At 39.8% G+C, this 13,735-nt stretch overlaps 1 protein-coding gene across 4 annotated transcripts in view; it reads left to right on the forward strand.

Annotated features, from left to right (window-relative positions):
- Positions 1–13,735, forward strand: part of PREX2 (phosphatidylinositol-3,4,5-trisphosphate dependent Rac exchange factor 2) — a 299,369-nt gene that overhangs the window by 92,804 nt on the left and 192,830 nt on the right. For all 4 annotated transcript variants that reach the window (XM_053558919.1, XM_053558921.1, XM_053558920.1 and 1 more), the window contains 2 exons: positions 2,211–2,344; positions 9,250–9,353. In XM_053558919.1, coding sequence (XP_053414894.1) covers positions 2,211–2,344; positions 9,250–9,353 — 238 coding nt within the window. The remainder of the gene's footprint in view (positions 1–2,210; positions 2,345–9,249; positions 9,354–13,735) is intronic.

A 13,735-nucleotide genomic window follows, 5' to 3' on the forward strand; every position in this document is an offset into this window, starting at 1 on the left:
ACGTTCTGAGAAATGCATTGTGTCATTAAGTGATGTTATTGTATTAACGTCATAAGTGTCCTTACACAAACCTAGATGGTATAAACTACTAAACATCTAGGCTATCTGTCAGAGCATATTACTTTAGGCTATGAACTTGTGCAGCAGCAGTCTCCAACCTTTTGGGCATGAGGGACCAGTTTTATGGAAGACAATTTTTCCTGTGGACTGGGCTGGGTGATAAGGAGAGAATGGTTTGGTGGTCTCTGGAAGACTCAAGCTCATTACATCTCCACCTCCGATCTTCAGGCATTAGATTGTCATAAGGGTGGCACAGCCTAGATCCTCATGCACTGTTTGCAGTAGTGATTGTGCTCCTATGAGAATCTAATGCCACTGCTTATCTGACAGGAGGTGGAGCCCAGGCAGTGATGCGAGTGGTGGGAAGCGGCTGTAAATACAGATGGTGCTTTCCTGGCTCACCAGCTCACCTCCTGCTGTGCCGCCTGACTCCTAACAGGCACTCACTGAGTGCAGTCTGATGCCCTGGGGCTAGGGACCACAATTGTACAGCGTGTTACTGATACTACACTGAATACTGTAGGCAGTTGTAACACAGTGTAAGTATTTATGTATCTAAACATAGGAAAGTTACAGTAATAATAAAGTACAATATACATGTTTTGTATAATTATACATATAATGCATATATATGATACGTGTATCATTATACAGTAGAACCTCTGCAAGTTGACCACCCACGGGACTGTAACAGAGTGGTCAACACACGGAGGTGGCCAGCATACAGAACTAGCCTGGTGTACTGATAGGTACATGTGGTGCATGTCTGGTCTATGAAAATTAGGTCAACTTAAGGAAGTGGTCAATGTAAGGAGATGGTCAACTGTGGAGGTTCTAACATACTTAATATATAATATACTGTGTTCATATACCATATTATAGTGTTATAATATACCACGTAGCATTGCATAGCATATTATACCACATTTTTACTGTAGCTTTTCTATATTTAGATATGTTTAAATACACAAATACTCACAATTCTAATTGCCTGCAGTGTCCAGTGCAGTAACATGCCGTACAGGTTGGTAGCCAGGAGAAAGACTCCTCAGGATGTCCAACCTGCAGCCCTGGGGTGGCACACTGATTTTGTGAGGACTTTGTCTGCTCATCTGTGGTGTTGGATATCATGAAAAGTATGCACAAACCTTTTTTTGTTTTTGCTAATCAGCTTTCATTATGGTTGGTGTATTGACTGTGTGGCCCAAGACAACTCTTATTCTTCCAGGGTGTGGCAGAAGAAAAAAAAGGTGGCCCCCTGATCTACTTTGAATACATTGTAAGATAAGATTGCCATTAGAGTCAGCCCAATTTCCTTGCATTTGTTAATAAAGACAACTACCAACAATGGAAGAGATATCCCTTTTCATATTGTTGTCATACAGTCAAGCATCAACTTCTATCTGCATGTGTTAATTTGAGGTACTTCCTGGGAAGATTTATTTCATACATGTACCAGAATAAGATCTTCAGTAACCCTTTCACAGCGTAACAGTTTATTAGCCTGGGTTGGCTTACCTCAGTCACCATAAGAAACAGTCTAAGGAGAAGGGACCCTGTACTATTTGTGAATTGCTATTAATTCAATCCGCTATTCGTGATGTTCTGTAGGTCTCTTGTACAAGAATCAACATAAGTTTCCTTTTTTACGTTTTAATTCCATTCTAACTTTTTTCTAAGATAGAGATAGTATTCTTTATAAATATGTAATAAGAAATTATTACCCCTGGAATGGGGATTTATATTCATATTTTATATCAGTCTTTGCTTAATGAACTTAAGACAAAGTACATGAAATTCTGGAGATTTTTTCCAAATCTATTATACTGTGTTTGTAATATAAATAATCAAGTTACTATAATAAAACTCTTTTAATTAGCTTCCCACTTTGCATGTTTCTTATTGCTGGTATGAGTTGTTAGTTGAACTTGCATTTTTGTAGTTGACCAGAAAAGCTATATCGGTGATTATTATAGAAATATGAAATATATGTTCTGAATTTTAAAACACAAATATTAAAAATAGAAACATTAAGTTAAACAATAATCAGGAATTTACCTTTAGCTTTAAAGTAAGTTTAAGGAGAAAAATAATCACACGTGAAAGTTTCAGCCAAGTACTCAGACGTGTTTGCATGTCTCCCGACTCAGGGCTCCAGCATCACCGACACCTGCACTGAGATGCTCATGTGTGGAGTCTTACTGAAAATTTCTTCTGGAAATATTCAGGAACGGGTGTTTTTTCTTTTCGATAATCTTTTGGTGTACTGCAAGAGGAAACACAGGTAAGGTGATGAACAGGGCACGCTTGGGAAGTGGTTTCTCCAGCTCCGGGTTTCCTCTGCTCCTCTGTGCTCCCAGAGCTCAGCCCCCATCCGTGAGCTCCACATGCTCTCAGCCGTCCTGTGGTTGCTCTCCACACCTCCTTATAAAACCTAATTGGAATGCCACTGCCACGGGATGATGCTGCCTACGCAGAGCCCCGGCAGGGAGAGGTGCCGTCTGTTCCCAGCGCCGTACCCCAGGTCCTGCTGCCTCCTGCTTCTCAGCCATCCCCCCCAATCCCTCCTACCCCGGTCGGGAATCCCAGCACATATGAACTTTACGCCATGAGTCTTGCTGACCCATCTCCTTTCCCTGTTGATTCCCTTTTATGGATTCCTTAATATCTCCCTGCCACACATGAATTTAGTAACTATCTAGTTCTTAAATCATTTTCTGTCTATCCAACTCTTGTTACCAATTTGGGAGTGTTCACAACTCAAATGCTGATCTACCCAGGATTTTGGACCTTAAAGCCCACAGTCTCTTCACCTGCAGTGAGCCTTTCCTTCATTACGTCTGAGCCGCCTTCCTGTGGTCACACATTTACCTTATTAACAACAGTTAGAGAATTGAAATACCAGTATCCGCTCTGAATGTCATCCCCCATTCCTAGCCCTGTTCCAAAAAACAGCTTATGTATCATTAATAAGTTAGTTTTTGGCCATTGACCCTACCACTTTGGCTCCCAGCATTGTCTAGTGTCTCTTTTTCTTAATTAAAACGTCCTTCTTTGATGACACTCGGTCTGATCTGTCCTTCACAGCAAGCTTTCCTGCCCGGGCTTCATGCCGTCCCTTTCTGTACACTCTCACTTAGGTCGTCCTCAGCAAAGTTCGATGCAGCCTCAGTCCAGTCTCCTGCACTGAGCTGCACGTCAGTCTCCAGGGACCTCCATGTTTCCTAGTCCAGTGGTCGCTTTTTTGCTCTTTAAGGTTTTGCCTGTTTTCTTGGAAGCATTTAACTTAGTTGCACAATCCTTCCTTTTCAAAACTCTTCCCTTTACTCCCGCAGCACCTCACTCTGCTGGCTGAGTGCTGGGCTGTGTGGGCTCCGCTTTCGACTCCTCGCTCCGCTTTCGACTCCTCGCTCCGCTTTGTACGTACAGTCTCTTTCTGGGTGATTTTATCCAGTCTTGTGGCTTCATAGCCCACGTCTATGTGAGTTTCTCTCAGATCTCTGGTCTTAGCCCAGAATTCCAAGTATTTATCCAGCCTGTATCCAGCCTCCTGGACATCTCAGATGTGGCGGCTTAAGGCTTCTCTGCCACGATGTGGCAGAAGTGGGATTCCCGATGTCCTCTGGTGAAGCTGCTCCTCCCCTTCCCGACTTTCTCCATCTATTTATTTCCATGGTGAAAATTAGGAGTATCTTTCCTTCAACTCCCCACATTCCACATGTTAGAAAATCTTCTTGAATCTGCTTTTAAAACATACAAAACCTCTCTGCATGTCTCCATCACTCCCCTGCTCTACCAGCACCCCCCACCCCTCTGGGTGACAGCAGGTGTCTCCTCCTTGACCCCACAGTGGCCTTTCTTCCTGCTCCACACCTTTAGCTGTTATGAACATTCTTGGGTGTGAATCCTGGTGACCAACAAAACACCTATTTAGGAACAAAATCATAGAATCAAGATATGCAACTATAAAGCAATATAGAGCAGAATTATTTCCAAATCACAGGCTTTTCTATCTTTTGAAAACATCAGTAGAGCCATTTTCTGAAGGGATCAAAAATCTCTCTTGAGCTAAGTGGTTATGGAATTAAGACACTGGAATTTCACATTGAGTATTAGTATCTGTTGCCCAAGAGAAATATACTCTTCATAGAGTTCAAAGCTGGATCACAAAAATATCGGCACTTTGAAAATAAACTCAAATGATGGATTTATACACATATACACAGACACATAGAGGGTGCCAAAAAATGTATATTTTAAGAAAGGAAATGACTGTTAAAATTGTAATGCTCAATATATACTAATAACATTTATTATCTTGTGTGTATATATATATATATATTTTTTTTTTTCGAGACAGAGTCTCACTATGTCTCCCTCGGTAGAATGCCGTGGCGTCATAGCTCACAGCAACCTCAAACTCTTGGGCTTAAGCGATTCTCTTGCCTCAGCCTCCCGAGTAGCTGGGACTACAGGCGCCTGCCACAATGCTCGGCTACATTTTCTTGTATATTGCATCTTGTATTTTTGGTAATTACATAAGTCAAATGTGACTAGAATAATACAATTTTAATGCAGTTTTTTCCTTTCTTAAAATGTCTGTACATTTTTTTTGCCCCCTCTGCACAGTAAAACCTGTATAAGTTGAGCACCCAAGGGGCTGTACAAACTGGCCGACATAGAGAGGTGGTCAACATAAGGAACTAGGCCTGTTGTAGTGATATGGACGTGTGGTGCACATCCAGTCTATGAAAATTAATTCAACTTGGTGATCAATGCAGGGAGGTGGTCAACTATGGAGGTTTTACTATATATATATATATATATATATAATTATTTTGCCTGTGGCTAAAACTGTTGCTAAGGATAATGTGTCTTTTATATACCAATTGATTCTAAGTATGATGCATCAACCTACAAAAAAATTTTTTTTCAAGACACCAGGGTACTGTTTTCTAGATAAGAGAATTTGTGGGTACTTTTACATTAGTCTGCTCTTTAGTCTTTAAATTTGATGTCCTGTTTAACTCTCACAGCTACCTGGGCTGAATTTCTAATTTATAGCACAGATTTACTCTCATTAAGGAAGAATATTTAGAGGTTAATTTCAAAATGCACACGGAAGTGTAGGGTGGTGAAGATTCAGGGCTGACAAAGCTTCCCATCAAGAATACATTAATCAGTTTAGTTTTCTGTAGTAGTGATGAAGGACTACTACATTTTGATGAGTGTTTAAGAGAGTTAAGCCAGGAATACGCAATCTTTTCTAAGGACGGCGCCCAGGGAGTGTAGTAACATCTGGGACACCTCCCTGCCCCCATCCCATCCATGCTAGGCAGGAATCTAACTGCAGGGGAGGAGGAGGGAGAATTGCAGTCAATGTAGTCAGATCTTCACGTGCGCTAGTCATGGCTATATACCGTTTCCCCCAAAAAAGGTGTGCTCCCAAAGATGCACTAGGTCTTATTTTCAGGGGATGTCTTATCTTTCCTGTAAGTAGGTCTTATTTTCAGGGAAACAAGGTAGTATGATAAATTAACAATTATTTCAGTATATTAAATTGTTAGCCAGACTTTTGTCTGCAAATCATTTTAAATAATTCAAGGTAGTTGAAATCTCTTGAGTCACCCTAGATATATCTTGATTTTGAATCATTTCTTAGAATCTTTGCTGTTTAATTTAATAAAAGAAAAATGTTTTAAAAACATCTTTCCTAAGTACTTAGTGATTCAAATACAAACAGAGGCAACTACGGAATTCATCGTGACAAATGTTCATCTGTAAACCTGGATGTTTTTACTGTGTGCTTCATACTTATTAAGATCAAAGGTGACATTAGACTTACTCTACACACAGTTTTGAGATGTGTTGGACTATTTTAAAAATAAGTAAGAATTATGAAGGATTATAAATGTTTTTTTTTTTTAATTTTTTTATTAAATCATAACTGTATACAATGATATGATTATGGGGCATCATACACTCACTTCATAAACCATTTGACACATTTTTATCACAGTGGTTAACATAGCCTTTCCGGCGTTATCTCAGTTACTGTGCCAAAACATTTACATTCTACATTTACCAAGTTTCGCAAATACCCCTATAATATGCCACAGGTGTGATCCCACCGATTCCCCTCCCTCTACCCCACCCCCCCCTTTCCCACTTCCCCCTATTGTTAAGTTGTAGCTGGGTTATAGCTTTCATGTGAGAGTCCCAAATTAGTTTCATAGTAGGGCTGTGTACATTGGGTATTTTTTCTTCCATTCTTGGGATACTTTACTAAGAAGAATATGTTCCAGCTCCATCCATGTAAACATGAAAGAGGTAAAGTCTCCATCTTTCTTTAAGGCTGCATAGTATTCCATGGTATACATATACCACAATTTATTAATCCATTCGTGGATCGATGGACACTTGGGCTTTTTCCATGACTTAGCTATTATGAATTGGGCTGCAATAAACATTCTGGTACAAATATCTTTGTTATGTTGTGATTTTTGGTCTTCTGGGTATATGCCCAGCAGAGGAATTACAGGATTGAATGGCAGATCTATTTTTAGATCTCTGAGTGTTCTCCATATATCTTTCCAAAAGGAATGTATTAATTTGCATTCCCACCAGCAGTGCAGAAGTGTTCCCTTTTCTCCGCATCCACGCCAGCATCTCTGGTCTTGAGATTTTGTGATATAGGCTAGTCTCATTGGAGTTAGATGATATCTCAAAGTAGTTTTGATTTGCATTTCTCTGATGATTAAAGATGATGAGCATTTTTTCATATGTCTGAAGGCCTTGCGCCTGTCTTCTTCAGAGAAGTTTCTCTTCAAATCCCTTGCCCAGCCTGCGATGGGATCCCTTGTTTTTTTCTTGCTGATACGTTTGAGTTCTCTGTGGATTCTGGTTATTAAACCTTTGTCAGAGTTATACCCTGCAAATATCTTCTCCCATTCTGAGGGCTGTCTGCTTGCTCTGCTTACTGTGTTCTTAGCTGTGCAGAAGCTTTTTAGTTTGATCAAGTCCCAGTAGTGTATTTTTGAAGCTGCTTCAATTGCCCGGGGGGTTCTCCTCATGAAATACTCACCCAGACCCAAGACTTAACCAGAATCAAGTGGAAATGTTGAACAGACCCATATCAAGTTCAGAAATAGCATCAACTATACAAAACCTCCCTAAAAAGAAAAGCCCGGGACCAGATGGTTTCACGTCAGAATTCTACCAAACCTTTAAAGAGGAATTAGTACCTATATTACTCAACCTGTTCCAAAATGTAGAAAAAGAAGGAAGACTACCCAACACGTTCTATGAAGCAAACATCACCAAGATACCCAAACCAGGAAAAGACCCAACAAGAAAAGAAAATTATAGACCAATATCACTAATGAATATAGATGCAAAAATATTCAACAAGATCCTAACAAACAGAATCCAACAACACATCAAACAAATTATACATCATGACCAAGTTGGTTTTATCCCAGGGTCTCAAGGCTGGTTCAATATACGTAAATCTATAAATGTAATTCAGCACATAAACAAATTAAAAAACAAAGACCATATGATTCTCTCAATTGATGCAGAAAAAGCTTTTGATAATATCCAGCATCCCTTCATGATCAGAACACTCAAGAAAATTGGTCTAGAAGGGACTTTTCTTAAACTGATAGAGGCTATCTACAGCAAACCCACAGCCAATATCATATTGAATGGAGTTAAATTGGAATCATTTCCACTCAGATCAGGAACCAGACAAGGCTGCCCACTGTCTCCATTGCTTTTCAACATTGTAATGGAAGTTTTAGCCTCCGCAATTAGGGAAGAAAAGGCGATCAAGGGTATCCATATAGGGTCAGAAGAGATCAAACTCTCGCTCTTCGCAGATGATATGATTGTGTATCTGGAAAACACTAGGGACTCTACTACAAAACTCCTAGAAGTGATCAAGGAATACAGCAGCGTCTCAGGTTACAAAATCAACATTCATAAATCGGTAGCCTTTATATACACCAACAACAGTCAAATTGAAAAAGCAGTTAAGGACTCTATCCCATTCACAGTAGTGCCAAAGAAGATGAAATATTTGGGAATTTACCTAACAAAAGACGTGAAAGATCTCTATAAAGAGAACTATGAAACTCTAAGAAAAGAAATAGCTGAAAATGTTAACAAATGGAAAAACATACCATGCTCATGGCTAGGAAGAATCAACATTATCAAAATGTCCATACTACCCAAAGCAATATATAATTTCAACGCACTCCCTATTAAAGCTCCACTGTCATATTTTAAAGATCTTGAAAAAACATTACTTCCTTTTATATGGAATCAGAAAAAACCTCGAATAGCCAAGACATTACTCAGAAATAAAAACAAAACAGGAGGAATCACACTACCAGACCTCAGACTTTACTACAAATCGATAGTGATCAAAACAGCATGGTATTGGCACAAAAACGGATTATAAATGTTTTAAGAAACTTGTTCAACAGGTACACAGTGATCATAGCATAGAAACAATAACATAGGAACAATATTTTTACAGCTGAATGTTGCTCAGCTTGAGAGCCTCCAGCACAGCCAGTTATTTGAAGAGGGATCGTAAGTATTAACTGAATCTTTACTGGGGCTTGAAAAAAATGGGAATTACCAACTGGTTACTGAAAAATGAGTAATGAAGATGAAAGAAAGAAAGAAAATTTTCCATTAACCAACCTTTAGTGTCTGTCTTTAACAGAGACACTAAAGGTTGGTTAAGAGACAGACACTAAAGGTTGGTTAATGGAAAATTTTCTTTCTTTCTTTCATTTTCATTACTCATTTCATCTTCATACTCACTCTCCCACCTGTCAGCAATCCTTAGCCTGACACTTCAACTTATTAAAACATTTTTCCGTGGGCAGCACCTGTGGCTCAAAGGAGTAGGGCGCCAGCCCCCTATACTGGAGGTGGCGGGTTCAAACCCAGCCCTGACCAAAAATTGCAAAAAAAAAAAATTTTTTTTTTTTCTGTAAGTCACATCTTGTAAAGCCACCACTGCTGTTATGAATGGGAGGATATGCGCATAGACATGAGAGCCTACCATTTGGTATAGTTGATTGAATGGGTGTCTTTTTTCACAGTACTGCTTAAAATCTGTTGGTTTGCATTAAGTTCAATAACAACGCCTTTGTGATTTCATTCCATTCTAAGACGGTTGAAGAACAGCAAGGTGTCTACAGACGGACATCGGTACCTTTTTCGTGGCCGGATCAATACCGAGGTGATGGAAGTGGAGAATGTGGATGACGGCACAGGTCAGTGGGTAGTAGTTTTTAAATGGAATGCCAGTAGAAAACTCCTTCACTTGAGTAATGAATTCATCTGTAGTGCATTAGAGCTTAGAAATGCTTCCCTGAGTAGAACAGTCAGTTAGAGGGATTGACAAAGGTGAGATAAGAAAGTGGAAGACTATTGTAAAAGTGGAAAATTATATTTGATAAACACACAAGCATCAAACAGAGATACAGAGAAATAGCTGCCTGATGTCCTGTCTGAAAATGTCCATTCTGTTTTAATCAGAGGACATTCACAGTCCTGGAACAGAGAGCACGTGTGCAGAAATACTTAATAAAATAATTGATTTTCTTTAAGTTATACTATGTTATATAAGTATATCACACTATAGGATATAGCAGACTCATTACTTGTTGTTTTAGTTAGAACCATTCCTAATAGATTGGTTATCAATTTGCTTTTAGAGAACAGTTGTAAAGGAAGGTTATTTGAATACTTTTAAGTGGTCATTTGAAATACCTTATTACTCAGAGGTATTGAATTTTTGCTCTGTATATTTGAAGGTATAGACTTTTATAAGCAAGTGCCTGAAATCATCGTTAGTCACTAACATCAAGTAAAATGAAATTAAAATAAATTTAATTTTCCATCTGGAAGAAAAAGTTAGCTGTAAAATGAATGCTCAGTACATTGAATCATGTTTCTCCTCCAATAATTTTAACTGCAATTTCAAAGTTATGCTTCCAAGGGAAAAGATAAGATAAAATATATTAATTGTTGTGAAGTGACTTTTATTTCCACTTAGAGAAATGTCTTTATAATATTCAATATAAATGAGAGATTGAGCACCAATCAACTCCCCTCACCTCTTACATAACTTCCCTTGTGATTCTGGGTCTCAGAGGGAAGAAGAATGTTAATAATTTGTCAGGAGCACAGGTTTTCAAATGCTTTCCTGTAGGAAGTTTCTCTGTATCACTTTTTAGCATTTTAACAAATTGTCAAGTATTTAAAATAGTATTTGACAACCATGATTGCTGCAGCTGAGGGGAAAAGGCAGACAGTGAGCAAAACTTGGGGTGGTGCCCGCGACTGGGCAGTCACCTCCGGAGCCACATCTTCACCGTCATCACGGTCATGGGTGGAGATGCCTGTCAGTGGCTGACAGGCTAGAGGGGTGGAGCTGTCAGCCGGCTTGCGGGGGAAGCTGTCCCCTTCAAATTCCTCTGTGCTGCAGATTGCAATGCAGCTGCAAACACTGCGATGGTAATGAGGGACCTGGTCGACTGTCTTTCCATAGCAGGAGGTACACATCCTTTTCTAGAGTGTGGCTATAATTTATTTTCTGCTTTCTAAGAGGACTACGTAGTGACATTTGGAAATTTTATTTATCTAAACTATTAAGAGCCTTGCAACCTGAATGTTCAGAGAACCCCTAGATACCCACCTTGTACTTCACTCGGGAGGAAGTCGGATAGTGAAGGAAGCACACCCAGAACTCCAGATCTGTGCTTTACTGGCCCTGTCCACTCCTGATAGAGCCACCTCTTCCCCCTTGGCTTTAGTACTTTCTTTATTTTCTTTCCTTTTTATGGTTTTCTTTCCTATTTTTTTCTTTTGAAATAGAGTCTTGCTGTTATTCTGAGTAGAGCGCTGTGGCGTCATAGCTCACAGCAACCTCAAACTTGGGCTGAAGAGATCCTCTCGCCTCAGCCTCTCCAGAAGCTGTAAACTATAGGAGTCCGCCACAGCGCCCAGCTACTTTTCTCTATTTTTAGTAGAGATGGGGTCTCGCTCTTGCTCAGGCTGGTCTCAAACCTCTGAGCTCAGGTGATCCACCCACTTCTGCCTCCCAGAGGGCTAGGATTACAGGCGTGAGCCACCATGCCCAGCCTCCCTTTTTATGCTTTTCCATGGGCCTGGAGCTCCTGGCCTCCCTTCCTGAGGGACGGAAGCTCCATCTCCCCGATGATTGAATACCACCTTTGCTTCCCTATGCACTTGTAGCTTGAAAGAAGTCTGGTGGTGATTACTGTGCCTATGGGCAACTGGGGCACTAAATAAAGAAATGTGAGAGCCAGGACCTTTGGAGGCACAGGCCTAAAATACAGTCCTTGCTTCATCTGTGCTATATGGTAAGGGAGTGAGATCTTTGAGGGGTGACTTGGATAGAGCTTTTATATTTGGATTTAATTCCATGATAGAATTCTATTGATGCTAGTAAGATTCCAGCCGTCGGTGCCTCAGTTCCTGAGGGTAAGGGCATTGTGGGAGACAGGACATTGCAGGACCTTTAGTTGCCATAAATTAGTTGGCTGATGGAGCCTCTTGACAAAAATTTGTCAGGCTTAGTTTTCATTGAAGTAAGATGAAGAAATTTATTAGGTTTTGTATCATTAATAAGCCACCCCCCCCCCTTTTTTTCCTTGAATTTGGCCACAGATAGTTGCTACAAGGTCACTTAGGGCATTTCCAGACTGCAGTTGGATACCTTTCCCTAACTTCCTACAGGGAAAACTTAGTTTTTTCATGGGTGTATCCACCAGGTCTCTGGGGAAAGTATGCGTCTCCTGCCAGGCCTGGAAATGGAAAAACAGAATTTTTGAAAATGGACAGCATCTTGAAGATCAGCTAATATACCTCATCAGCATTTCGTATGATGGAAATGAGGCCAGGTTTAAGAGCTAACGAGTCAAGTCTACCCAGCTTAGTACAGAGTTGGGGCTAGAGGTGGGTCTACTGGGTTCCCATGCTCATGGGTTGAGCAGTGGAGAGGGGAGCAGAAGCTCTATACGGGCTTCAAGTTTATGGGGACCAAGTGGAGAGCAGTGGGGGAATATGGCCTGAGTGGCAGAGGGGGGTTCTGCTTGCTTATTTTTTCTCAGAGACGATCTTGGTGCTGCACCAACTTTGTTCCTTTCTTATTGCCTTTATCCTTTTGATCATAGTATCTTTGTTTATTTTTGATGAGCTCTGGTTTTAAATCTTCTATACTTGGTGAATAAAGCTCAGCAAAGCTGATTAATGTCTGTGTGCCAAGTTCCTTCCACACTTGGACCCTGGATAAGTTGAGTGAGAGGTGGGCAACTACAGTCAGGCCTATCTGCCATTGCCCACACCAAAACCCAACAACGACACCATATTCAGTTATAAACCAAAATGAATGAATTGAGGCATAGTTTTAAGAATGCTTAGAACTTTTGATGGAAAATTGAATGGGAAGGTTTTCCTGCCATTTGAATTATACAAGTACTGAGAAGTTTTATTTACTCTAAGTATAAGTAAAATACTTTTCTAAGGATGAAGCTTTATCAGAGAACTAATTGCTCAGAACTTGGAGAAGAAATAATTGCCCTTGGAATGCTTTCATCCAACGTGTGAATATCTCAAATATTTTGAGAAATAATATGATTATAATTTTATTTATAATGCTTAATGACTTGGATTCTATCATAATTATAGCTTAATATAGAACAAATTCAGTTAAAGAGTGGTCTGATGGACAGAAGTGTTCAAATTGTGTATGTATTTATTTAAATCTATCCGTGTTATTCATTATTTTCTGTGTTCATGAAAAATGTTAACCATTGAGTTAGTCGCCTAATTTCCATTCCATCATTCTCCACATGTTCACTTTCATTTCAGCGAATCTGACTTAATTCTTCTTTTAAAATTCTGGGAATATTAGTTTGATCATGGTGCTATAAAAAAAATCCAGCTTCAAAGCAATAGTAGGAAAGCTGTTGAACTTTCTAGAATTAATTTTCACGGTAATTCTCATAGTGCACATTTGGAAAACCATCCGGGAAGCAGGAACGGATCATGTGTATTCTCTGGTAAGGGCCAGTTTATTTGTATGGTTAGATGGAGGGCCACATGGTCGACCTCTGGAAAATGTAGTCTGTAGTTCAGTGTTGGGCAAACCCTAGATTTCAACAAAATAGTCAAATTTGAATTGGATAAAATGGAATTTTTAATTCTTAAGGCATTCTGGGCCAGCCCCTCGCGCTCTCCTGTCAACCATCACACTGATGATTTATGTGCTCTGTGGGAGAAACACATTGTGTTCATTTTAAAGTAAGCACAAGGTTTATGACTGTAGGCCACACGTGGCTACTGTGGTTTCTTTATCTAGAATTATGGTTAAAGGGGTGATAACCCCAGTGGGAATGTGGGGTCTGCTCAGCTGATCAGGGTCTGACTTGGGCAGAGAGAAGACGCTCTGAAAAGCTTGTTCTTGTTTGTGATACTGGTCTTGTAAGGTGACAAGTTGGGAGGAGGAGGGAGAGTCGTAAATGTGTACAATTTGAAATTTTTTCCCACTAGTTTATCATAATTTCTCAGTTGGTTATTTTAATAGATCTTAAGGAAGAATTGTAGTGTAACTCTGAAGTAATTTTTT

The sequence above is a fragment of the Nycticebus coucang genome, chromosome 13, assembly GCF_027406575.1.
Source record: "Nycticebus coucang isolate mNycCou1 chromosome 13, mNycCou1.pri, whole genome shotgun sequence".
Classification (NCBI taxonomy): Eukaryota; Metazoa; Chordata; class Mammalia; order Primates; family Lorisidae; genus Nycticebus; species Nycticebus coucang.